Genomic DNA, 27,856 nt, shown 5'->3' on the forward strand with positions numbered 1-27,856 from the left:
AGCAATTTTATTAGTTCTCTGTGTTACATAGTAATAGTATAGTAACAGTTGATTTGATTTCCATGGAGTTAATGCAGTGAAAAAACTTGGATAATAACAAATTACATCATAGGACCTCAAAGTAACTTGTGTATTTAATCTCGGTCTTTACATTTAATGTATGCTATTATAGTTTAATTCCAAATGATCTGCTGTCAAAACATAATATTCTGGTACAGGCTTTGTGATTATTATTGATTTTCAAGTCCTCTATTATTAATCTTTCTTGAATATTATACTAACTGAAAGCTCCTAATAGTCTCATGACAGAACAATATATAAATCAAAAATGGACATTTTTTGAATGCTTATAAATGTTGTCAGTGAATTTAAAGTATTCAAAAAATCTTGAGGTCTTGCCAGTGTTTATAACTACTTGAATTTTGCTTGTTTTTTTTCATAGCCCCTTGGATGAATTATCATCATATAACATTGCCAGCCATCTATTATCCAATTTGTTGCAGTATATTGTATGTTACAGCTAAATATTTTGCCAATACTGTATATAAATGTAAGACGCCTGAATATGTTGTCTGCTTAGACTTCAGATTGTTGCCACATCAGAATTTTCTCCTTTTTCTATATAGAACAAATGCTTATTAGTGAACACAATTGTAAAGATTTGAGTTACTTTTGGGATAAAATTCTTTTTAGCTACTTATTTTAAAAGAAGTTTTCTGTGAATTGTTGATGGGCTACTTCAAGTCCTGATATTTGCTTAACCAGTAGCTGAAGTCATGAAGTCTTCCTTTTTGAATTTTCTGAGCTTGAGACCCAAATAAAATGCTGGAGACGATATTGGACATCTGAACGCCTCATGTTATCCTGAAACTAAAATTATTTGACTTGGGAAAATGTTGTGAGCGTTTACCGACAATATTCATTCTGACACTTAACCAATACTTTTTCAGAATCTGTAACAGAAGATGAAAAGTGTAAAGCAGAGTCAAAATTCCAACCCCGCCACTTCCATAGCTCTCATTCTACTAAAACATATCAACAAAAGAATACTGCAAAATCTAGGTCACGAGCTCCTCCAGGATCACAAACCTCTACCTCCCTTTCCCTAGTCATGCCAGATGATGGTGGATTTATTTCATCTAAGAATAAAAAAATAGGTAAGGGGAATTTACAAAATGATTTCTGTATTTTAAAATACATTTTATCCATGTTCAAGCATATAGACTGATTTAGGGGAAAGATATTTTACCCACTTCCAGGCTCCAGTTTGATGTTGGGTGTGATATTACTTACATTGACTGTTGCCTGAGCAAAGTAGTGAAACAATACTAGGTAGTGAGGTCATTTATCTAGAAATGCATACTATGTGGCATATTTGCCCCAACCAGTACGTGTTGGTGTTTATGCTCCATTTGAGTTTCCTTCCATCTTTTCTCATTTAATTCAATCATCATAGCTTTCAGTTCCTTTCTTGCTCATATGCTTAACTGACTTTCCCTTAAGCTTACCTGTGATATTTGCCTCAGCTACCTGCTGTGGTATTGAGTTTTTTTTATTCCTGGGATTTGAACCGGGGTCCCCCAGAACATTACCTGGGTCTCTGGATTAATAGTGCATGAAAAATACCACCACGTCATTGCCTCCCCTTCTTCCCACTTTCCAAGTGAAGAGGTTGCTTCTGAATTCCCTGTTAGATTTCTTGGTGATTACTTTACATTGATGGTCACTAGTTTTCCTCTTCCCCACAAGGAAACACTCTCTGTATCCATGTTTTAATCATTTAAAAAAAAGCTCTTAATAGATCTCCCATCAGCATTCCCTCTTCACGTTTTCATGAAAGCAGAAACCTTGCAGTTGTAGTATCATCCTCCTAAATCTTAGTGCACCTGCTCCAGTTTAAAGTATAATTTCCTGCTCCTTTGCTCATCATCCATATTTTTCTCCATATCGTAGAGGGTATTACTATCAACCTGGGAAACTGTGTATCATGTCTCATTGTCCAACTGTAATTGGTCTGGAGAGGGCGGTGATGAGCTGCCACATTGAGCCATGCAATCCTGGAGGGTATAGGTATCCCACAGTGTTACCAAGAAGGGAGTTCCAGAGTTTTGGTCCAGCAACGGTGAAGGAATGGTATTGTAGTTGTAAGTCAGGATGGTCTGTGGCTTAGAGGGGAACCTGCAGGTGGTGGTGTCCCCATTTATCTGCAGTCTGTGTCCTTCGTGGTATTGATCACATGTTGGAAGGTGCAATCAGAGGATCCTTGATGAGTTAATGGTCTTCAGTTAAATTGGTATGTATTAAAACTACTCAGGATGTGCAGCTCACAAACATAAAAATCATACCTGCTTAAGGGAAGGTATTTTATCGTTTAGTTTAATTTCAGATACACTCCCATGTCTCTGCACATGGATTGAATAGGTTAAATATGGCCAAGAGAAGTTTGTATTTAATCAAGAGACTGTCTTAGTATATTTGAACTTCAAGTATCTGATTGGGAGTCTACAAGTCAGAATCTAAATTCATATAAGTCAAGCATGCTGCAAGTTATGATTCCCCAGTTAAAGTTGTGTGCTGTGGCTAACTGTCTAGTCATGTGTTAAATGCAAAACTGTTAAGCTTTCAGAGACAATGTGAAAAAGTTAAATGTCTCACATGTTTGGCGGTTTCAACTGTGACATTACCTTGTGAAAACCTTGCCTCAGTTGAGAGTACTGTTTACAATTTTAGTCTCACTATTTAATAAGTAATGCAATTGCATTGGAAGAAGTGCAAAGAAGGCTCCTTTGACTGATTTATGAGACCTGAGATTTCCTCATGCGGCATGGTTCCACATTAGAATTTGGAAGATTGAGTGTTGATTTTATTAAAATATATAAGATCCTGAAGGGACTTGACAAGGTGGATATAGAGAGACTGTTTCTTCTTGAGGAGAGACTAAAACTAGCAAACATCGTTTAAGAATGAGAGGTCTCCCTTCTAAGAGGTGAGAATTTTATTTTTCATTTTAGATGTTTCTCCTTGAGGGGCAGACTAGATCTGAGGAACACAGCTTTAAAAATCTGGGGTAATGTCTTTTAGGTAGTGATGAGAATTTTCTTTCTCTGAGGGTTGTTGGCCTGTGGAATTCTTCCCCAGAGAGCAGTGGAGGCTGGGCTCATTGAATATTTTTAAGGCTGAGGTAGATAGATTCTGACTCACCAGAAAGTTGAAAGCTATCAGGATAGACAGGAGAGTGGAGTTGAGACCACAGTCAGATCAGCTACGATGCTATCAAATTCAAAAGGAAGAGGAGGCTCAAAGGGTCAAGTGCTCTTAATTTGTACACAGGTATGTTTGTGATGTGCAAGAAATGGGTTAATCAACAAACTAAAAGTCTGCCACGATCAGGTGTCTTACTGACATGCACATGACCTATTGCATCAAAATGTGTAACTAATTGCTCAAGAAATTTAAGCTGCCTTCTAGCTTCATAATCTTTATAATGCCTGAAAAAAAAATTGTAACCGAGATCCCCTATGGATACTAGCCTGATCACAATGGTACCTGGGTGTATTTTGATACCATGCACTTTTCAGTTTTCAAAACACGATTTATTTGTAAATTGAATAGTTGTAAAGATTTGTCATCTCACAACAGCACAACATTTTTTGAGAATCCTACCCACAGAGTTTACATAGTTTTAGTTTTATTTGTTCAAATTCTTAGAAAATGATTTTGCTGTAAATAACTGAGGTTTTCTTTAACTTGACTAGGACCTGTTCCGTGTTTAGTCTCCTTAAATGTTGGCAAATAGATCCGACCTGAAGTTGACGTTTGGTTGACATTGTGTAGCGTTCCTAACTCTGAAGAACTGTGCATGCTGTACAGGTTTTGTAGGGTGTGAAATTGCAGGACTTGCTTTTTAAAATCACTGGACCAGTAAGCTGTCAAGTAAAATTATTCAACTACTGTTATTACTGTTATGTGAGATTGTGGCTTAAGTGATGTGCTGACAAAACATTCCTGTATGGATCCAATTTCTGTCGTATGCCCTAATTATACCTGAGGGTTTTCATCATAGCCTAACTGCCACCTCCAGAGTTTTCCTGTCATAGAGACCTAAACAGTTCTATAAAAAGACAAGAAAAAAAACTTCAATATAATAGGAAATAAAACAGTGAAGTTGTAATGAGTCAAATCTGGATAACCCAAAACTCTGGTTGTGTCAAAGTTGTCAGCCATTCCTGACAGCAGAATAGGAAATCCAACAGAAAGATGCCCCGAGGAGAAGTTCAAATTGGTAACTTTGGATAAGCCCAACTCTCTCAAGCCTGTCATGTGAATATGTGAAGCACATGGTGTGGGAGTTGGACCTTGCTGCAGCACAAAATCATGGGCAAACCATCAGTCAACATCGAGATTTCTCTGTGAAACAATGATAAGGTTGAAGAAAATGTGCATTCAATACCATAAATAGGGAATTGTGAAGCAAAAAGTGGACAAGAGTCGAAGGTTCCACCATTGAATTTGTTAACCATTCTGAAGCACAAGGTGGACAGTGGGTTACAGGGGGATGGGTCTGGGTGGGATGCTCCAAAGGGCGGTGTGGACTTGTTGGGCTGAAGGGCCTGTTTCCACACTGTAGGGAATCTAATCTAATCTCAACAGTTTGACAAGTGGGCATCGTCTCCTGCAGGGACGCTGATGGAAAATGTCTGCCTATCCCAATGTTGAAAAAGCTCTGCTCTTGTCATTTAAACCAGTTTGAGTAGTGAATGCTCTCATAGAGTCATACAGCACGGAAGCAGGCTCTTTGGTCCACCCAGTCCGTGCGGAACATAATTGCAAACTAAACTAGTCCCACCTGCCAGCTCCTGGCCCATACCCCTAAAATCTTTCCTATTCAAGTACCTGTCCAAATGTATTTTTAAACGTTGTAATTGCACCCACATCCACCACTTCTTCAGGAAGTTCATTCCACATGTGAACCACCTTCTGTGTAAAAAAGAAATGTTGCCCCTCATGCCTTTTTTTAAATCTCTCTCCCCTCACTTTAAGGACTTGCTCCCAGTCTTGAAATTCCCCTAGGGTTAATTGCAGGCATCTTTTTCCTATCTGTACCCCTCATTATTGTATAAACCTCTACATTATCTACATCCTGCCCTACAACCTCCTACACTCCAGTGAAAAATGTCCCAGCTTATCCAGACTTTCTTTATAACTCAAACCTTCCATACCCAGCAACACCCTGGTAAAACTCTTCTGAAACCTCTCCAGCTTATTAAATCTGTCCTATAACTGGACGACTAGAACTGGACACAGTATTCCAGAAGGGGCCTCACCAATGTCCTGTACAACCTTAACGTGACAGCCGAACTCTTGTACTCAAAGGACTGAGCAATGAAGAGAAGCATGCCAAATACATTTTTAACCATCCTATCTCTATGTGATGCAAACTTCAAGGAATTATGTACTTTCACCCCTCCGTCCCTCTGTTCTGCAACACTACCCAGGCTCATTCCATTAATTGTGTAAGCCCTGCCCTTGTTTCTTGTACCAAAATGTAATACCTGTCATATATCCAGACTGATGTCCTGTCCAGCTCAATCCTGGAAAGAGGCTGGGATACAAGGAGGTCCACTGCAACAATGGATTGCTGGACTGATTTGAAGACAAGACACAAGAGGAACAAGGAGGGTGCTGGAATTCTCCTTGAGGTAGCCCCTTGAGTATGAAAATGACTTTCTTCCACTCCAGAGTTATGTTTCCTGAGGTGACTTGACCTTGGGATCTTTGTTGGATCTGTATGCACCCCCAAAGATGGAGCAGAAGGTGTTTGAAGAGGCAGGTGTTGTGTTTGCACTTGGCCTATATTTGGGCCTGGCAGAGATGCATGAAATGATTGTCATCTTTGCAGCTGCTTCTCCAGTTTGGGAAATCCAGGCAAGAGATTCCTTCAAGTCAGTGGGGATGTTACTTTTTTTTTTCAGGAAGTCTTTGGGGATTGCCATGAAATGTTTCTCTGCTCTTTGGTAACTACTTGCTGTGACTAGGCTCGGAGTAGAGAATTTGTTTTAGGAATAATGTCTCAGGCGTGTGAACAATGTGGCCTGCTCATCAAAGCTGATTGACGGTGCCTCAAAGCTGATGTTGGTTTGTGAGAAAATATTTTTGGAGTGCCTTTCCTGCCAATAGATTGCAGGATTTTATGGTTGCTTCGCTGGTGATAGTTCCCTGGGGATTTGCGATGTCATATATTCGCGCCAAAAGTTCTTCTCAGCCACATTGTAGTATTTCAGTAGGGATTCCACTTCCACTGGAGGGCCTGTTCATTCTCAGTTGTGAAACCATTTTCAACCTCATTGTGCTGCGCTGGTGGCAGACAGCATGATGGATGTGTGTGATACCCGTAAATGTCCGTGTTGACAAATTCTCAGACTTTTTCACAGGGTTGCTCAAAGATCATATATAGCGTGAGGATGCTATTCCTTGCACTTCTTGAATTTATTGCACCAATGAAGATCATATCTGTGGTGTTTCTTGACAGGTGAAAATTGTTTTGCAACCCTAAAAGCAGTTCTTTGATCACTGGGAGACTGTGGCTTAGGTTTAGGAGGTTCCATGCAACTATCTTACTTGGGGTGGACACCAGGAAGACTTCTCTTTAGTTCTCTACAGTTTGACTTAATACCGTATTCAAGAAGGGAGACAATCGCTGTGTCCGCGAGGTCCTCTGGTATGTACTCTTCCTCTCAGCTGCATCACTGAAGAGATCAAATATCCCCGCTAATTCATGGGGGGATGATAAAATTCACCTAGCTTGTGACTGACCAAAATAGGGAAGGCTTGTTTAGGAAAGCAGTAAACCCACCAAAAGACTTCAGGAACGTTTTGGATGTGAAGTCGAGGGTCAGAGAGAGCTCACTAGCATTCAAACAACCCAACTTCAAGAACTATTGACCTACCATGTGGCAGTAACATTCGCACCACACAAATGCCAGACTATGACCATCGCCAGCAAGAGATGAACTAACCACTGCCCCTTGACATTCAATGGATGTCATCACTGAATCCCCTACTATCAACCTCCTAGGGTTAACCCCTGACCAGAAACTCAATTCAACTTGCCACAAAAATACAGTGACTACAAGAGCAGATCAGAGGCTAGGAATACTGCAGCATATAATTCAACACCTGACTCCTCAGATCCTGTCTATCAGCTACAAGGCACAAGTCAGGTCTGTGGATACTCCCCACCTGCCTGGATGGGGGCAGCTCCGACAACACTCAAGCTTGACACCATCCAGGACAAAGCAACTTGCTTAATTGCCACTACATCAACAAGGATGCACTTCCTCCACTACCAATACGCTGTAGCAGCAGTGTGTACTATCTCCATGAAATTCACCAAAGATCCTCAGACAGCACCTTCCAAACCAATGACCACTTCCATCTAGAAGGACAAGGGCAGCAGATACATGGGCACACCACCCCCTGCAAGTTTCCCTCCAAGCCACTCAGCATCCTGACTTGGAAATATATTGACATTCCTTCACCTTCGCTGGGTCAAAATCCTGGAATTTCCTCCCTAATGGTCTACCTAAGGCAGGTGGATTGTAGCAGTTCAAAACAGCAGCTCACCACCACCTTCTCAAGGGCAGCTAGGGATGGACAATAAATGCTGGCCCGGCCAGTGATGCCCATATCCCACTAATGAATTTTTTTAAAAAACACAACGATGTGTTGGAGATGTCAGCCATTTTTGAACCCATTGAATTAGAAAGGAAGCAAGATACTCTTGATCCCGAGCACCTCAGAAGGACGTGGTTGGTCCTCACCCACCTGCTGGGTTACAGCAGCAAGAATAAAATGAAACAAAATAAGTATGTTGAACCTCTGTGTAGTTGTGCAATTGCTTGAGTGTTGCTTTCCTGCATCTATTCAGCAGGATGACAAAACACCGCTAATCCATTTAATCCGAAATACTTCATGTGAAATTAGACCCCCCATAAATTTTGTAGTTGAACATTTGATTGATTATTTTATTGAAAACCACATTTTTGTCGGTTTTCAGGTTTGTTTTCTCTGAATACCTTGTCCACAAAATGTTAACTAGGTGACACAATAAAGCTTTGCAAACACTGTGGTAAATCCATGTGTCAAGCCCTGTTTTTGTGTCCAGATGTTGGTGTTCCTGTGCAGACAGTTGAACACCATTAGGTATAAGAGCAAATGTGGATGTCTTTTCCTGCCTGTCCTTTGCAGTAAACTGCTGAGAAGTCATTGATAACATAAATTTGCCTGTTTAGTCAATACACCAGTTAATTCTTCAGCAAATAACTGAAAAATAATAATATTTGTGCTTTAATGTTTAAACAGTACTGTTTCATTGACCTTCGGTGTTGTAGAAATTGTAGAAACACAACAGCACTTACTGAGTTAATTTGTTAATGCTGTTGGATTCAATACAATTTAATGTCATGCAGACTAATTGGTTTTCTGGGAGATGGCTTACTGCACAGCAGAGACTACCTCTACTGCGTTGGAGAAATGTGACCAGGTAGTTGGTCCTGTATGTGACTACAGCTGGTCAGATGACAGGGCTTTTACTGATTCATAGAATCCCTACAATGTGGAAACAGGCCCTTTGGCCCAACAAGTCCACACCGACTCTCAGAGCATCCCACTCAGACTCATCCCCCAACAACCTACACATCCCTGAACACTGTGGGCACTTTAACTTGGCCAATCTGCCGAACCTGTGCATCTTTGGACTGAGGAAGGAACAACAACCCACTCCCCACTACAGTCACAAGGAGAATGTGCAAACTCCAGAGACAGTCACCCAAGGATGGAATCAAACCCAGCTCCCTGGCGCTGTGAGGCAGCAGTGCTAACCACTATGCCATCATGCCACCTTTTTAAGGCTACTGCATCTTGTATTCCCAGGTGGTCTCCCATCTAAATACTAATCAGGCCTCAGTCTGCTTAGCTTCCAAGATGGGGCTTTTTCCCCACACTAATATGGCCATAGGCTCCTCAATAGTGCTTAGAACAAAACATCCATAATGACTGTCCAGAGTGAAGATTTACACACTTGCTGTTGTACATGGGTCCAACAGAATCCTCTCCCACATGTCACTTCATTGAAGAGAATCTGCAGAATCAGTCATCACCAGCTGTATCGGCTGAAATTTTCCCTAAACTAGTCAGCCATACATCACAGTAGCCATTGAGATCAAACTTTAGACAGCATTGTTTTCATCTGGAGAATCTATGACCTATGAAATTGGAGAATTGCTCAATTATGTAGAACTGCAATGCAGCCTGAAGGCAAGGCTGCTTGACATCAAAACGGAGTTGACTGCATATGTGCAACTGTTTTTCAGTCACAATTTGGAGCTTTGTTTGTGCTTGTTGTACCTTCCTCATACAAGCCAACAAAAAATGTACCACTGACCTCTTCAGGCAGTTTGGCCAGTTTTTATTTGTAAAAGCATCTTGTGTCTCTACCACTGGTAAATATTTAGCAAGCACAGGTAATCCCTTTTAATTGAAGAGGTGGTACACTGTTGGAGGTGATTATCCTTCAGATGACACAGCCAGATCCCTAGCTGCCCTCAGTTGGGCATAAAATATCCTAAAACATGTTTAGAAGAACAGCAGAGGAATTCTCAATACTGTCTTCTGATCTGTATTTGTCCCTCAGCCAGCATCATTAAAACAGACCATCTGCTCTGTTGCCTCATTCATATTTGTGGGTGCTCTCTGGACTCAGTTGGCTGCAGAGTTTCCTACATTACAAGTGTAATTACACTTCAAAAGTACTTCGCAGCTGTAACACACTTGCCACATCCTGAAAGATAGATAAATACAAATTTCTATACTCTTTCCTTTTTTTCTTTGCCCTGTTACCTTTGGGATTGGCGCAAAAGCTAGTTGTAATGTTCTCTATTAGTGTTGTAGCCAATAGTGTGGTATACTGAAGAACATGAGGAAAAGCCTTCAGTACCTCTCGAGCCAATCTGTTGGTGGGGACGCATAGTTTCATTGTGGTATCAATCATCTTTGTGATGAATCGGAAAGTTTTTTCTTCCACATCTTAGCACATTATGATTATGCTGCAAGAACACTGATTCTCATGCAAAACGTTGCAGGCCATTTAGTTATGTTGGTGGAATTGCTTTATTTAAAGCTCAACTCGCTCCAATATTCCTGTATATTTAGTAGCAATTTACTTTCACCTTTTTGTTTCTCTAGGTGCTAATATAGAGAAGTCCGCAAAAGACTTGCAGAGATGTACTGTGTCCTTAGCTAGGTACCGGGCAGTTATTAAAGAGGAAATGGACATTTCTATTAGGAAGATGAAGCTGGCATTTGCTGAACTACAGAACTGGTAGGTAATTCACCAAAAATAAATGTTGTCCTATAATTGTTAACCTGAAAATTAGCAAATTGTTTATATGTATTGTGAAGCTAAATTAGTAGCAAATAATGCACCTTAAATACTGGCCTCCTTTTTAAGATGCTTCATTCCACTTTTGACATAATTAGAAAGTAGTTGGAGTTGTGTTTATGTTTCATCTGTCAGCACATTCTCGGCTAAATTCTCATGCATTCTCCTGCAATAATTGTAGAATGTTTGAGGAACGGAGGAGTACACTTTGGGAAATATGTTTAAATGATTGAGCAGACTTCACAGCATTCAGTAAGGCTTATTGCTCTGTTAGGGCATAATTTAAACCTTCATGTTCCCAACAGTTATTTGGCTGAGATTGCTGGAATTGTTCCTGTTCTGAATTATGACTAGCATTTCAATTGTACTTGTTGATGGCAACAACAAATGTTCTTAAATAGTTATCTCAGTGGAGTTTCAGCATTTTGGATTTGTTATGCAACAAAGATCTGCTGATGTCGGTTTTGCGTGTATTTATGACTCCATTGAATCATTTGGAAAGTATATCTAAGAACTACCTAAATGCAGATTGAGATGGTCAAGGCAAGATAAGTCACTGCTGAGCAGGATGTAGCAGTTTAAGGAAAGTGTAATCGCTATGCAATTGATATAGTTCCAGGCAACATGACTGTAAATGGAACTTGATTTTGTCACCAAGCCCTTGCATCCCTACTGTGTATCTTTAGTCATATCCTGTTGCCTGACCGCACCCACAACAAATAATAATCTTTCAAGTGTAAACAAATTTCAACAAGTGCAATTAAGTCAAAATCTATCTGTATAATTATCTTGTGGAACACTTCCACCAACTACCTTCTATATCCTTGCAATATTTGTAACCCTATACAGTTCTCGAATTCTGCTCTTTACCTTCAAACTATCAGAATTCACTACACCTGCAAAGTGGATAATCTTGCCCCACCCTTGCACAAAGTTTTTTTTGTAATGATACCAAACATTTAATTTTGCGCCAGTCAGGAGGGTAGTGACTTGTTCACAGGAATCAACAGGTTGAACTTTAAATTCACCTGCTTATGCTGTGGAAAATTGCCAGGAGAGTCCACATTTGAAAAATTACGTGGAAATATGTCACAAATCTCTATTTCAGTGGTGTTTCGTGTGTTTCCATCATTCTGAAACTATAATGGCTGGTCAAGTATTTGTGTAAAAGTGTCCTGTTGTTATTTCTTGCATTTTGTAATGAATGCCTTTTGAGACTTACTGTATATAATGTCTGTCACTTACACTACTGCATAGTCAATTATTCAATGGTGAATAGCCAAATGCAGATCTCCTGGTGAATCTGCCAGCAACATAATATAATCTGGAAAAATGCCAGCGCCAATAGTGCAAGTGATTGGAGCAGGCACTCATAGGCTATTTCTTTACAACACCCTTCAACCTATGACGATGCGAAATAGGATGAACTATAGTGAACATCCTTCGTGTTTCTTCCAAGACTGCCAGACTCCGTGAATCTCCCATCAAAACAAACACAGATCTTGTACTCAGTGCATATACTGGAAGCTACTTGGCACAAAAGAAGATGGTTGTGGTTGTTGGAAGCGAGTCACTTTACCTCCAGGACATTACTGCATGAGTTTCTCAGGGTACTGTCCTGGGCACAACCATCTTCAGCTGCTTCACAATAAGCTTTGAATTGAATTGAATTGAAGCATTTATTGTCACGCGGTTCAATGTAAAAATACAGTGAAAAGTGTGTGCCTTTGCCATACAAACATGGCGCCATTCACATTAAGTTAGAAAAGGATAGGGGGGGGAAAGATAAGATAACAAAGTGTGGGCTGGATGAACACAGCAGGCCAAGCAGCATCTCAGGAGCACAAAAGCTGACATTTTGGGCTTAGACTCTTCATCAGAAAAGGGCGATGGGGAGAGGGCTCTGAAATAAATAGGGAGAGAGGGGAAGGCAGATCGAAGGTGGATAGAGGAGCAGATAGATGGGGAGGAGACAGACAAGTTAAAGGGGCAGGGATGGAGCCTGTAGAGGTGGGTGTAGTGGGGGAGGTAGGGAGGGGATAGATCAGTCCGGGGAGGATGGACAGGTCAAGGGGGTGGGATGAGGTTAGTAGGTACGAAATGGAGGTGTGGCTTGAGGTGGGAGGAGGGGATAAGTGAGAGGAAGAACAGGTTAGGGAGGCGGGGATGAGCTGGGCTGGTTTTGGGATGCAGTGGGCGGAGGGGAGATTTTGAAGCTGGTGAAATCCACATTGGATACCGTTGGGCTGCTGGGTTTCCAAGCAGAATATGAGTTGCTGTTTCTGCAACCTTTGGGTGGCATCATTATGGCACTGCAGGAGGCCCAGGATGGACATGTCATCTAAGGAATGGGAGGGGGAGTTGAAATGGTTCGCAACAGGGAGGAGCAGTTGTTTATTGCGAACCGAGCATAGGTGTTCTGCAAAGCGGTCCCCAAGCCTCCGCTTGGTTTCCCCACTGTAGAGGAAGCCACACCATGTACAGCGGATGCAGTATATCACATTAGCAGATGTGCAGGTGAACATCTGCTTGATGTGGAAGGTCTTCTTGGGGCCTGGGATGGGGGTGAGGGAGGAGGTGTAGAACTTGAGTGTCCAATTTTCCTTCCACTGTCGCAGTCCCACTCCGGGCATCCCACCCCGCACCATCCCACCGCCCGCAATCCTGCTCCGGGCTTCCTACCCCACACCATCCCTCTGCCCGCAGTCCCACTCCGGGCTTTCCACCCCACACCATCCGTCCCTCGCCGGCAGTACTGCTCCGGGCTTTCCACCCGCAGTCTCGCTCCGAGCTTTCCGCCCCACACCATCCCTCCGCCCGTCATTCCATTCTGGGCTTTCCACCCCACACCATCCCTCTACCCGTAGTCCCGTTCCAGGCTTTCCACCCCACACCATTACTCCACCATCTCACCAGTCTGCAGTACTCACTGAATAAGTGTTTATCTCTTGGCTTTCTACTGTGTTATTTCACATGTTTCAAGTCACTATGCAGCTTTTTGACCTTTGAGAGTTTTGATGATGTAGATCTACAGAGCAAAGGCACAAATCATATTATTTTGGCGGTAGCCTCAGATTATCTTCCTAGGACAAGGAGAAGCAGAAACTATATTCCACAGTATTGTAATTAATAAAATTGAAAGCTAAAATTCAGTCATAAAAATTCCACAAAGGTTGAAGTCTACATCTTTTCAAAGCTTCATGTGCTGGAGCACAGATTTGTATCTGCCTTACTGAGAACATTTTTCTGCAACTTAAAGGTCATTGAACCCAACTGGAAGGAGGAGTTACATTTACTCCCCTGTATCTCTCTTCAACATTCCTGTAATTTGTGGTTATCTGCACCTGTTGATTGCTAAGCAACAGGATTTTGAAAGCCCATTCCTCAAATGTCATATGATGTACATGAAAACTGAACTTGAAACTAATTGGAAAGGTAGGGCCACCCTGGAGGTACTACATAGTACTTTGTGACTGAATTTAACAAAGAAAAAATTGTAAGGTGCATTAGAACAACATTGTACACTTCTGCATAGTAGTAGGATTCAAGTTTGGTTCTCTTCAGGATAAGGGTGAGGTCGTATGAAGTTAAATACGGTAAATGTCTACAGAGGTTTCAGGTGCCTAGATCTTCAAAATTTCGTGAACAAGTGCAGAACGTTGTCAAGAAAGCTAATGGAATGCTGGCTGTTCTGTTTAGAGGACTGGAGTATAACGATGCTGATGTCATGCTGCAGTTATACAAAGCACTGGTTCGACCCCACTTGGTGCACTATGAGCAGATCTGGGCACCACACTTCAGGAAGGATGAATTGGTCCAGGAGGGAGTACAATGTAGGTCTACAAGAATGATATCTGAAATTCAGTGCTTAAGTTACGATGAGAGATTACACAAATATTAAGCCTGTTTTCTGTAGAATTTAGAATGTTAAGGGGTGATCTGGTCAAAGTCTTCAAGATATTAACAGGAAGAGACTGGGTAAATAAAGATAAACTATTTTGATTGGTTAGGGATTCCAGACTTAAGAGGCAAAAATAAAAGTTAAGGCTAAAACAGTCAGCAGCAAAGTTAGGAAGCACTTCTGCACACCAAAGGCTGATAGATGTTTGAAACACAGCAGTGGATGCTGGATCACTTGTTAATTTTAAATCTGAGAATTTTTTGTTTAGTGAAGGTATTAAAGAATGTAGGCCAAAGGGAGGTGAAAGGAGTTAGGCCACAGATCAGCCATGATCTCATTGATTGGTATAACAGTCTCAAGGGGCTGAATGGCCTGCTTCTGTTCCATTGTTCCTATCTACCTTTGTTGCATAAGGTGCCAGGCCCGGAGAAACCAGCCGTACAGAAAAGATGCATTAAGAAAATGTTCCATTGATGTAGAAAAAATATTATTTGGTTTCTATTACGCAGAATAATTTCCTTTTAATATAACTTGACAGAATTTTTTAGTTGGAAGTGAGTAGAGAAATAAATAGAAGCCTACACACACTTCCAGTGATGTAGGAGAAATGTCAGTGACATTGAATTGAGTGTTTTTTTAATATGGTCAGATAATCAATCAATTTCAAAAATATCAGCTTGTTTTGATTTAGACTCCCTGTTCTCTTAGAAACATAAAGTTTGATTTAATCAAATAAGTGCTTTAACTGTACATTAGTTGTGTGTCTATCTGAGGAAATATAACTCATTCGTACTTCCTTTTGAAGAAGGAGGAGAAGAAAGAAAGCATTTATTTGAAAGTAAAACAGGATCAAGACAAGGAGAGCAAATGTACATAAAAATTAATTTGTGTTCTTGCACTAATTTTAATCATACACAAGTATAATTAGATCCAGGAGAGGAAGGAAAACTATTGGGATGAAATAACTTTTTTCTTTATATTTCATTCCCGGGTGTGAACATTACTAGTAAGATCAGCAATTATTGCTGAACCCGGTTACTGTGGGAAGGTGGTGGGTCTATACAGGTGGCATACTGATATACCTTAACAGCTGCTACTCAAATTTAAATGGTAGCTAAGGGTACGCTATGTTGGTATGCAACTAAAGTCACACCTAAGACAGACTGGGTAAGGACTGGCAGCATTTCTTCCCTAAAGGGCGTTGGTGAACAGTTGCCATTTACAACCATCTAGATCCCAAATTTATGTAACCTGACTTTGTAATTTAACTGTTTGTCATCCTATATCATTCTGTGAATCTGCACTGTTCTCCCTCCAAGGCCAAGATGTCCATGAGATTGAGTACACAAAACTGAATGTAGTAGCCTAGGTAGGGGTCTGGCCAAGACTGTGTATAATAAACTGTAACTTCCTTGCTTTGTATTCCAGCTCCATTACGATTAACATTTTGATTACCTTTTGTACCTGTACATGCTTTTTTTTGGCGATTCATGTACCGGTACGTAAAAACATACAAGTTAGGAGCTGGAACGGGTCATTTGGCCCCTCAAATCTTCTGCTATTTGACAAGATCTCTATGGATCAGATTGTGGCCTCAACTCTACTTTCCTACCTGTCCTATTCCTTTGACTCACCTATCAATCAAGAATCTATCTAACTCAGCCTTAAAAATATCCTATGATGTTGTCTCCCCTGCAGTCTGGGGAAGAGCACACTGCAGACTAATAGCTGTCAACGAAAGAAATTAATTCTCTGATTTAAAACCCTTTTTAATTGGCATAACCCATCTTTTACAATTGCACTCAATTTACCTCACAATAAATAACACAATAAATATGTTTTGCTGTACCTGCGTATGAATCTTTTGCGATTCACACACCAGGACACGCAGATCCCTCTGCATCTCTGAGCTCTGCAAACCCTCACCATTTAGATTTCTTTTGTTCCCCATGCCAAAAAGGACAATTTCACATTTTTCCACATTAAACCTCATTTGTCAGTTCTTTGCCCAGTCATTTAATCTATCTATATTCCTTTGAAGCCTCTTTACGTCTTCATAACTTACTTTCTTACCTATTTTTGCATCATCAGCAAATATAGCAACCATGACTTTGGTCTCTTTTATCCAAGTATATCAACTGTAAGTAGTTGAGGTCTCGTGCTAATTTTTTTGTAACATTAGAGTTGCAGATTACAAAGTTGCACTTGCCAACCAACTCTGTTTTCTGTTAGCTAGCCAGTATCTTCACGCCTACACTGTGAGCTTTTATTTTCAGCAATTACCTTTGATGCAGCACTAAATCAATTATCGTCTTGAAAGCCATCAGTTCCACCATTTTTCCCCAAAGCACATTATTAGAAGACCATAAGATTTAGGAGCAGAATTAGTTCACTTGGCCTACCAAGTCTGCTGAGCCATTCAATCATAGCTGATACTTTAATCCAATAAATTTGTTGAAATGTGATTTTCCATCACAAAGCCATTTCTAACATCTTCCCTATGACAGAAGCTAAGCTAACTGGCCTCTAGTTTCCTGTGTTCTCTTTGACATCCTTCTCAAATATAGAAGTTATATTCATGGTTTTCCTCATCTGAATCCAGGGAATTTTGGAAAATTAAAACTATTGCATCAACTATCCAACTAGCCACCTTTAAAACCTTAGGATGAAGCCCATCAAGGCCCAGGGACTTGTCAGCCTGCAGCTCCAACAATTTGTTCATTTCTGCTTCCCTGGTGATTAGAATTTTCCCAAGTGCCTCGCTCCTTTCCCTTTCCTGATTTACAGCAATTTTTGAGACGTTACTCATACCATTTCTAGTTAGCTTTCTCCTGCACTTTAATTTTTCCCTTTTTTGTAATCTTATAGTCATTCTTTGCTGATAAGACCATAGGACGTAGGGGCAGAAATAGGCCATTTGGCCTATCGAATCCACTCCACCACTCACTGAGATTGTGGCTGATCTAATAATCCTCGATCCCAATTTTCTGCCTTTTCTCCATAACCCTTGATTTCCTTAATTGTTAGAAATCTGTTCATCTCAGACTTGAATGTACTCCATGGCCCTCTCCTGACCGCCATCTGTGGTAAAGAAGTTCACAGATTCACTTTCTTCCGAGAGAAGAAATTTCTCCTCATCTGTCTGAAATGTGTGACTCCTTACTCTGAAATTATGCCCTGTGGTCCTAGACCCACTTTAAAGGGGAAACAACCTCTCTACATGTACATTGTCAAGCCCCTGAAGAATCTTGTGTATCAGTAAGGCCTCCTTTCGTCCCCCTAAACTCCAATGAGTACAAGCCCAACCTATTCAATCTCTCCTCACAAGAAAACCCCTCCATATCCAGAATAAGCCTCGTCAATCTTCTGTGGACTTTCCTTGACATCAGGATATCTTTCCTTCGATAAGAGGCCCAGAACTAATCGCAGCATTCCAGCTGTGGCCTGACCAGTGCTTTGTATAATTTTAGCAAGAAATTCCTATTTTTATATGCCTTTCCCTTTTAATTAAAGGCCAATACTCTGTTTGCCTTACTGATAACCCACCGAACTTGGTTGTGACTTCTGTGATTCATGCATTAGGACCCTCCAAACCTTTCTGCTCCAGCTTTCTGCAATCTTTCCCCAACTAAATAACATACACTGTTCTTTTTCTTGCAGTCCCCAAAGTGCATCACCTCAGGTTTTCCAATAATTGCCAAGTTTTTGTCCATTTTGCCTAATCTGTCCATATCCGTCTGCAGCCTCATGTTATCCTCACCACTAGCCTTCTATTTTTGTGCCATCCACAAACTTGGTAATGGCACATTTACTTCCCTCATTCAAATCATAAATTCTTATTTGTAAATAATTGTGGTCCCAGAACTGATGCATGTGGCACACGAAGAATTATAGACTGCCATCCTGAAAAATGGCCCCTTTATTCCAACTGTTTTCTATTAGTTAGCCAGTTCTCCCTCCACGCAAACATACTACCCACAACACCATAGGCTCTTACCTTTACTAAGTAGCCTTATGTCTGGCACTTTGTTGAATTCCTTCTGGAAATCCGAATGCACTTTATCTCTCCTAATTCTGCCCTGCATGTTACCTCAAAAGGAATGTAATAAATTTGTCAGGCATAATTTATCCTGCATGAAGCCATGCTCTGATTATATTACATATTTCCAAATGTTCTGTAATGACATCTTTTATGATTTACCCAATGACAGATGTTAAGCCAACTGGCCAATGGTTACCAATATTTTGTCTTGCCTCCCTTTTTGAATGAGGGTGTTATATTGGCAGTTTTCCAATCATCTGGGACTGTTACAGAACCTAAGGATTCTTGGACGATTACTACCAGTACATCCACTATCTCTGTAGATACTTGCTTTGTTAAAATCCGAGGATATAACCCATTAGGTCCAGGAGCATACCTGCCGTTAGCCCCATTAGATTCCCTAGTACTTTTATCTAGTGATAGTTTTGTTTATTTCTCCCCACCTCCCTTTTACCTCTTAATTATTTCGTAATTTTGGAATGCTATCATTATCCTGTGTAGTAGGGACAGTTGCAAAGTACTTGTAAAACTCCTCTGCCATTTCCTGGCTCCCCATTACTACCTCCCCAGCATCATTCTCAAAGAGGCTTATGTTTACTGTTGCTGCTGTCTTCCTCTAAATGTAAAAACTCACTTGTTTTGATGTTACTTGCTAGTTTGCTTTCTTTCTTTTATTTTCTTGGTCATCATTCTTCCCCTCCCTCCCTCCCTCCTTCCCCCCCACCCCGTGCACTTGCTGTGTGCATGGATTTATTTAGGTGTTGTTCTATCAGCCCTTTTCCAATGTATTGATAGACCAATGTATTGAAATCACCAAATAAAACTTTAAGAACATTTAGCAGTAAAACATAATTGGAATCTGCTTTGCATATGTGATCTTAACAAACCTGTGCACATTCCCAAAGGAAAAAGAAAATTGAGGAAAATAATACTGCCTTTTGATTAGAATATTATTTTGTGCTCCAGCCCACTTTTATTTTACTATGGAGGTGTGGCTGAGAATTGTTGGGAGCGTACAAAATAAGAAGGTCCTTAAACTTAATGACTCCACAGATCTCCAGTAGACACCTTTAGATTTGGTTCTTGTGTGAACTATGACACTTTACAACACAATTAAAAAAAGACAGTGACTAAAATACACAGGGTAATAAAACTAGGAAACATGTATCATGCATTCCATTCAACAATTTTTAAGAATTTTTTATAGCAGATATATAACAGCGTTTAATCCCATTTACATTCTCTTTGCTTGTCAGCCCATTATTTTCTTCTCTCCCACCTTAAGTCTCTTGAGCACAATTGCATAATATAGTAGCTGCTGGATGTCTTCTCATATTTTCTTCTGCAACCCAATATATGTTACTTGAAATTTAAAAATAGATAAAAGATACAAATTGGATAAATCAGTTAAGTAATGCACTAAAAGCGTGCAGACAGACAAGATCATGCATTCTATTTCTGTGGCATCTTTTATACTGTTTCCTGGTTCCTCAGAGAGAATGCGTATCCTTTCACATGCCAGAAATGTTTATCTAATGGTTTGTATTTTTAGAGCAAGGAAGAGTCTCTTAAGAGCACCGATGGAAAGGTTTACTATGCCCGAACAGGTGCAGAAAATAATCACGAAGGTTGGTCTTGCCACCTAGAGGACTGGCGCACAAGGATGCAGTTGTACAAAATCCTGGTTACACCCTACTTGTGAGCAGATGTAAGCACCACACCTTAGGAAGGATATATTGACCTTGGAGGGAATACAACATAGGCTTACAAGACTGGACGAGAATAGAATTGAAAGGATTAAGGTTAGTAAGGAGGAGGTGTTATCAATTCTAGAAGGTGTGAAGGTAGATAAATCCCCTGGGCCGGGTGGGATTTTTCCGAGGATTGTCTGGGAAGCTAGGGAGGAGGTGGCAGAGCCTTTGGCCTCGATCTTTGAGTCCTCATTGTCTACAGGTTTAGTACCAGAGGACTGGAGGATTGCAAATGTTGTGCCTTTGTTCAAGAAGGGCAGTAGGGATGACGCAGGTAATTATAGACCTGTGAGCCTTACGTCTGTTGTAGGAAAAAATTTGGAAAGGATTATAAGAGATAGGGTTTATAATCATCTAGCAAGCAACAATTTGATTGGAGATAGCATGGATTCGTCAAGGGCAGGTTGTGTCTCACAAACCTCATTGAGTTTTTGAGAAGGTGACCAAGCATGTGGATGAGGGTAGGGCAGTTGACATGGTGTACATGGACTTCAATAAAGCCTTTGATAAGGTTCCACATGGTAGGCTATTGGAGAAGATACAGAGGCACGGGATTGAGGGAGATTTAGCATTTTGGATTAGAAACTGGCTTTCTGTAAGAAGGCAACGAGTGGCGGTTGATGGAAAATATTCAGCCTGGAGTCCAGTTACTAACGGTGTGCCTCAAGGAGCTGTTTTGGGACCACTGCTATTTGTCATTTTTATAAATGACTTGGACGCAGGCATATGTGGATGGGTTAGTAAGTTTTCGGATGATTCTGAAGTTGGTGGAGTGGTGGACAGTGTGGAAGAATGTTGCAGGTTGCAGGGAGACTTGGATAAACTGCAGAATTGGGCCGAAAGGTGGCAAATGGAGTTTAATACGGATAAATGTGAGGTGATTCACTTTGGGAGGAATAATAGGAAGGCTGTCTACTGGGTCAATGGAAAGATTCTTGGTAGTGTTGGTGTACAGAGGGATCTTGGTGTCCATGTACATAGATCCCTGAAAGTTGCCACTCAGGCTGATAGTGCTGTTAAGAAGGCTTACGGTGTGTTAGGTTTTATTGGTAGAGGGATTGAGTTCCGGAGCCGTGATGTCATGCTGCAACTGTACAAAACGCTAGTGTGGCCTCATTTGGAATATTGCATACAGTTCTGGTCGCCCCATTAAAGGAAGGATGTGGAAGCATTGGAAAAGGTGCAGGGGAGATTTACCAGGATGTTGCCTGGTCTGGAGCGCAGGCCCTATGAAGAAAGGCTGAGGGACTTGGGTCTGTTCTCATTGGAGAGAAGGAGGCTAAGAGGGGCTTTAATAGAGACATACAAGATGATCAGAGGATTAGATAGGGTGGACAGTGAGAGTCTTTTTCCGAGGATGGTGACTTCAGCTTGTACAAGGGGGCATAGCTACAAATTGAGGGGGGGTGATAGATTTAAGACAGATGTCAGAGGTAGGTTCTTCACTCAGAGAGTGGTAAGGGTGTGGAATGCCCTGCCTGCCAATGGAGTTAACTCAGCCACATTAGGGGCATTTAAACAGCCCTTGGATAAGCATATGGATAATGATGGGATAGTGTAGGGGGAGGGGCTTAGATTAGTTCACAGGTTGGTGCAACATCGAGGGCAGAAGGGCCTGTTCTGTGCTGTATTTTTCTATGTTCTATGGACTTGTACGCCTATGGCACCTGGAGTTCAGGGGTTAAGTCATGAGGAAAGCTTATAGAAAATAGGCCTTTTTTTTCTAGACTTTAGAAGGTTAAGGGTGATCTAATCACAGTTTTGAGGATATTAATAGGAAAAAACCGGGTAGATAAACTATTTACACTGGTTGGGGATTCTAAAACTAGGGGGCATAGCCTAAGACTTAGGGCCACACCATTCAGGAATGATGTTAGGAAGCACTTACACACGCACAGGGTGGTAGATATTTGGAGCTTTCTTCGAGAAACAGCAATTGGTGTTCGAGCAGTTGTTAGCTTTAAACCTGGCATAAAGTTTCATTGAGCAAAGGCATTGAGGGATATGAACCAAAGGTAGGTAAATGGAGTTAAGCCACAGATCAGCCATGATGTTAAATGGTGGAACACACTCAAGGGGCTGAATGATATACTCCTGTTCCTGTGCCATCTCAAAATTTGGATCTTTGTGCGGCCACTTTTTTTTTCTTTCACCATGCATTGAACACGAACTAAATCATTGTAGTTTTTTTATAGCGTTGCTGTCATTTGAATATTCTGGCATTCTAATGCCATATTATTTTTTGTGATAATATTAGCATTATACTAGATTTTATTTTCCCATGTGGATGACATTATATCTTGTTTGCAAAATCTGCTAAATGTGGTGAAAACGCATTGCTGATAGTAAGTGAATAGAGTATTGTGGTAGAGTGTCATTCCCTCATTAAGAATAGTACAAAAACAACTTCTATCATTTTTACTCCAGTTGGTTCTGTAATGGATGTCCACAGCGTGTTTCACCACATTCAGCAGATTTTGTCATTGTTGATATGAAGCAACCTAATAAGAATCTAAAAGATGTTGTCACTTTGGTCTGATGGCAATTTGTTCTTGAAAAAATGCCAGGCATGAAAAGTCTTTGGGAATGATTCCATTACACTTTATAGCCATTGGGTCAGTTAAAAAGTAAATCTGTTTGTATAAACTCTTTTCATGTGTGGGAACTGAACCCTTGCAAAAGCACTGTGTCTGTACAAAAAATTATTGTACATAGGATTTGAAGGCATAGTAGCTAACGAGTTTGGGTGTTAGACTAACAACTTACAGGTTGTGTTCAAATCCCAACGTCTATGAAATTGAATTCAATAAAGTAGCCAGCAAAGGCTAAAACCAGACTGCCTTAACAATTGTTCCAGGGAGGGAACCTGTTACTACATTATAAACACTGGTTTCTCAGTACATGATTGATGCTGATAGATGGGTAAAAGTTCAGCTTGTTCTCCCATTTCCCCACCCCAAGAAGAAAAATTATTTCCTAACCCTAACCCTGTCACCGCCCATTTCAACTCCTCACCTTACTCGCCCTCTGACATGTCTAAGTCTCCTCCAGTGTCGCAGTGACTTGGAACACAGATTTAAAGAACAACACTTTATCTTCTGCCTGGGCACCCTACAGCCCAGCGGACTCAACATTGAGTTCTCCAATTTCAAACAGCCTTCCCACCCATCCCCTGGCTCCCGTTCCAGCCCCACCTCCTCCCATTCCACCTCTGACCCTCCCTTCCAACCATCAACTGGATACATCCCTCCCATCGACCAAACAGGTCGTACCTACTACCCGTATTTAAAGTTTTAGTAAAGATCTGTAGCTCAGGTTATTGACGAGGTTGTTGACTTGCTCACTGAGCTGGCTTGTTTTCGTTCAGATGTTTTGTCACCATGCCAGGTGACCCCATCAGTGAGGCCTCTGATAAAGTGATGTTGTACTCCACTTGGATCAGACAGTAAAAATCCCAAGTGGAGTAGAATAACCTCGCTTTACTGATGATGTCACCTAGCATGGCAACAAAACATCTGAATGAAAACAAGCCAGCTCAGTGATCAGCATCCACCTATCACCATCATAATGCTCCTCCCCATCTGTAGCTGTCCCTACCCTGATATCCAGCCCTGAATAAGGGTAATACCCAAACTGTTGACTGTTCCTTTCCTCCAGATGCTGCCTGACCTGTTGAGTTCTTCCAGCCTCCTGTTTGTCTATCCTCCCGTATCTGCAGGTTTTTTTTGTCTCTAATCAAGCATTACTGTAGTAGTTTTGGTCTTTGATCAACACCAGTTTGCTCATTGGCAAAGCAAATTGCAAGTGACATTGGCAATGCTCAGACTTCATGGTGTATCCTGCTACATAACTACCGTCTGACACAGATATAGCACGATTCAAGGATTGAGAAATATTTTTTGCCATTTGTCAAGTAAATTCAAATAGTAAATCTAGTTCACTAAAATGTCCATAATTTGAAACCAGCAATCTTAATCAGAGAGGCCACAGGCAGGCTGGTTTGAGAAATGGAAAAAGTCATGATGTTGCATTGGAAGATGTTTGAGACATGAAGTAGAGGTGAGGATATTTAACTTTGTTGTAGTGTACCTGGGCTGAACATGCTTCATATTGACATGTTGGCTGGAATGGAATCAGCATGTTTTGTTCCCCAATGCTAAACTTGATGCTTACAAAAGTTACTTTCTTAAAGAAAATAAAACAGAATTAGGTTCTTTTGTCACATGTACTCAAGTACAAAAGTACAGTGAAAAGTGTACAAAGTTGCCACTCATGGTGCTACTTTAAGTACAAAATACCTTGGTACAAATCTGAAGTACAAAGAAATGAAGGAAAAAGTTACATTACTTTACAGCGATTCATAGTATAAGTTAGAAAATAAGATAGTTAAATGATAAACTTTACAGTCAGAGAAACATGTTACAGATAAAAATTACATTGCAGTAGGTCAGTACAGGTTCTTCCACACTTGGTCTGACAGTCCTCACCAGCAGCCGACCCCCTGTGCTGGTACCCAGTCCAACAATTGTCCCCGCTCCGCTCCGTGTCCCTAACTCACTTCCAAACCACAGTAGAAAATTTTAAATCGTTATCTGCTTTTTAACATTGAGTTTGTTTGGTTCTTTTATTTGAAACAAATTTATTTCATTATCCTGCAAGTTTTCCCCTCCACTCAGCTGTGATGATCACAATGTTGGATGTATAATATTTATCACTGTGCTTAGCTTAAGTTGCTTGAGGAGTGGGATTTGGCAGCATGCGAGTGGAAATAAAAAAAGTTCTAGTCTGTTCATCCATATTGTGAATAGTAATACTGCTGCTTCCCTTGAAATATTGTAACCTTTGAAGTAAAATGAAGGTTTTTGGCATAATTACAGTATTATCAATTAATGGTCTAACATTCTGTTAATGTTTTTAGCTCTGGGAAAACAGATGTCCGTTGTATGCATGCGATGATTTCAGCTGATAGTAATACTGAATAAATCAGACCCTGGAAGGAAATCTGGCTTGATAAATCAAATGTTTAATTTTTGCAGTTGGGTTGACTTAGTGATTAGTCACCAAAACATATTCACACAAGGCTGTAGATGTACATTAGCAAACAAATGCAGATTCATTGCTCAGAAGAAATAAAACAAAGCCACTATAGACAGTTAAATCTTAACACAAACAGCAAAACAAATGATTGTATGAGAGTTTAAACCCAACTTTTTTTTAACTGATACTCAATTCTTGTGATATATCACTCCTATCGTAACTCTTTAAATTTATATTTAACTGATTCTTCCCAGTTTCTTTTCCCTGAAATATTGAGACAGTTTGAGAATTCCCCTGCAGGTCTGCTGGATTGAACCTTTTGCAATTCTGATGGTCCAATTCTAAATTAGAAACTCGGATATAAATATTCCATCCATTGATACCACAGGTATCTTGTCAGGTACTTGACTGAAGTCACGTGCCTTTTGGAAATAATGTATTTAGGTCATTGTTCCAAATAACTTTCTGACCTTTCTTTAAAAGGAAAGCGCCGTCACAAAATTGACCAAACTCAAGATCACAAATTATGATCTATATTATACACCTTGTCTTGCATGTCATGATTTAAAACTTTGCCTGTCTGAAACTCATTAACTTCAATGTCAAAAGCTACACAGATGAAAGTTCAGTTTTCCTTTTCACAACAAAGTTAGAACTTCTTTTAAAAAGCAACTTTTTCATTCCTAATTATCTGTGCAACCACTTTAAGCATAGTGAAACATGTAATATCGGGTTACTTACAAAGGAGAAAAGGAATTTAATAACTTAATTGGTATCCCAAGTCTTATAACATCTTATAAAAGGTTATTGTTTAAAAATATGATCTTAGTCCTTTCATAATATTCAGAAACTGATTTAAATCAATCATGGTTCAGCATTACATCCTCGTGGGGCCTCACTCTTAAAAGAGTGGAAACCAACAAATAAAACTCTCTCGCTTTCATTGCAGTTTTATGGACAGAGAAGTGGCACTGCTGGGAGAAATGGATAAAGTCAAAGCAGCAGCATGTAAGTGTTCAACTATTTTACAATTAATAATAAGATTTTTTTGGGAATTATTGTTCCATAATCTACTACAGCATGTTTCTGTTCTATTAAACTCTAGGCCTTTAATGTGGTGACAAATGATGGGATGGAAACGTGCTTCACCATATTTGCTGATGACACAAAGATAGACAGTATTGCAAGCAGTGTAGATGGAATTGTAAAGTTACAAAAAGGTATTGACAGATTATGGGTCCAAAAACAGGGCACTTTATAAGTGATGATAAACTAGAAACAGTAAAGGTCATAAGAGACTTTAAAGCTTCAGATAGGTATATCATTGTGAAGAACAAGTCCTGAAAATAATCCAAAAGTCTAGTAGATTACAGACTTCTGCATCCAGTGGACTATAATACAATAAATTACAAATCATGTCTCAGCTATACAGAGCTGTCATTAAACTGCACCTAGTGTACCGAGAGTAGTTCTAGACACCATACCTTAGAAGGAAATATTGACTTTCAAGGAAGCACAGCTTAGATTTATTGGAAGCTGGACTCTCCAGGATTAAATGGCAAGCAAAAACTACACAAACCAGGCTCCAATTCCTCAAACTTTTGAAGGTAAAGAAGTGATTAGATTAAAGCTTCCAAGGCATTAAGAGGAACAGATAGGTTAGATAGAGAGAAACATCTTCTGCTGGTTGGGGACCCTTAGAGTAGGGTATGTAGTCTAAATATTAAAGCCACACGTTTCGGGAGTGGAATTAGTAAACACTTATACACACAAATGCGCACAAGCACACTTGTTTGGAACTCTTCCACAAACAATGATTGCTGGATAAATTATTTGATTCAAATTTGAGAGTGATAGATTTCTGTTAATCACAGTTATTAAGGGATTTGGAGCAAAAGTATGTAAAGGAAGTTAGACCACGAATCAGTTGTGATGTTATTGAATGACAGAACAGTCAAGGAACTAAATAATTTACTTCTGTTCATATGAGACACAAATAAAATAGCAACTTTTTCAAGTGGATCTGAACTGGTTTCTGAAAAAAAATGCTGGATGATGCACGCTGAAGTGTGCCAAAAACAGCCCTATCTCCAGTTTTAATCTCTTGTTATGCCTAAATCTAAGTACAATTGCAAAAGTACAATTGCTTATTCCAGTGTTGACAGACTTATCCATTTTTAATAACTAAACATTATTTTCAATTAGGTGCAGATCCTCATCAGTTTAGAATGTAAAAACTAGATGCATTTTGCTGTCTTGAAGTTTAATGAGAGACTGACAAGTGATTAACAGGTTCAGTCTCTTTACTTATGCTTGGGGGGGCAGGAGAGAAGACTGAGGGGTGGACTTACAGAAGTTTTAAAATTCTGAAAGGTTTTGAGTGGATACAGAGAGGATATTTCCTCTGTGGGGAATAGCATAACTGGAGGCCATCAATATAAGATGATCCCCAGAACTCCAATGGATACCTCATAAGAAACTTCTTCACCCAACAAGTGCTTCCCTTTTTAAAAAAAATTCATTTGTAGGATGTGGGTGTCACTGGCTGGGCCAGCATTTCTTGCCCATCCCTAGTTGCCCTTGAGAAGGTGGTGGTGAGCTGCCGCCTTGAACTGCTGCAGTCCTCCTGCTGTGTATTGACCCATAATGCTATTAGGGAGGGAATTCCAGGGTTTTGACCCAGTGAC

At 40.3% G+C, this 27,856-nt stretch overlaps 1 protein-coding gene across 5 annotated transcripts in view; it reads left to right on the forward strand.

Annotated features, from left to right (window-relative positions):
• LOC125448285 (spermatogenesis-associated serine-rich protein 2) overlaps positions 1 to 27,856 on the forward strand; it is a 114,189-nt gene that overhangs the window by 68,882 nt on the left and 17,451 nt on the right. For 4 of the 5 annotated variants that reach the window (XM_048523483.2, XM_059643351.1, XM_048523484.2 and 1 more), the window contains 3 exons: positions 951 to 1,157; positions 10,243 to 10,378; positions 26,119 to 26,177. In XM_048523483.2, the coding sequence (XP_048379440.1) occupies positions 951 to 1,157; positions 10,243 to 10,378; positions 26,119 to 26,177 (402 nt within the window). The remainder of the gene's footprint in view (positions 1 to 950; positions 1,158 to 10,242; positions 10,379 to 26,118; positions 26,178 to 27,856) is intronic. The other variant, XM_059643352.1, reaches the window with a different exon arrangement.

The sequence above is a fragment of the Stegostoma tigrinum genome, chromosome X (genome assembly GCF_030684315.1).
Source record: "Stegostoma tigrinum isolate sSteTig4 chromosome X, sSteTig4.hap1, whole genome shotgun sequence".
In the NCBI taxonomy this organism is placed as follows: Eukaryota; Metazoa; Chordata; class Chondrichthyes; order Orectolobiformes; family Stegostomatidae; genus Stegostoma; species Stegostoma tigrinum.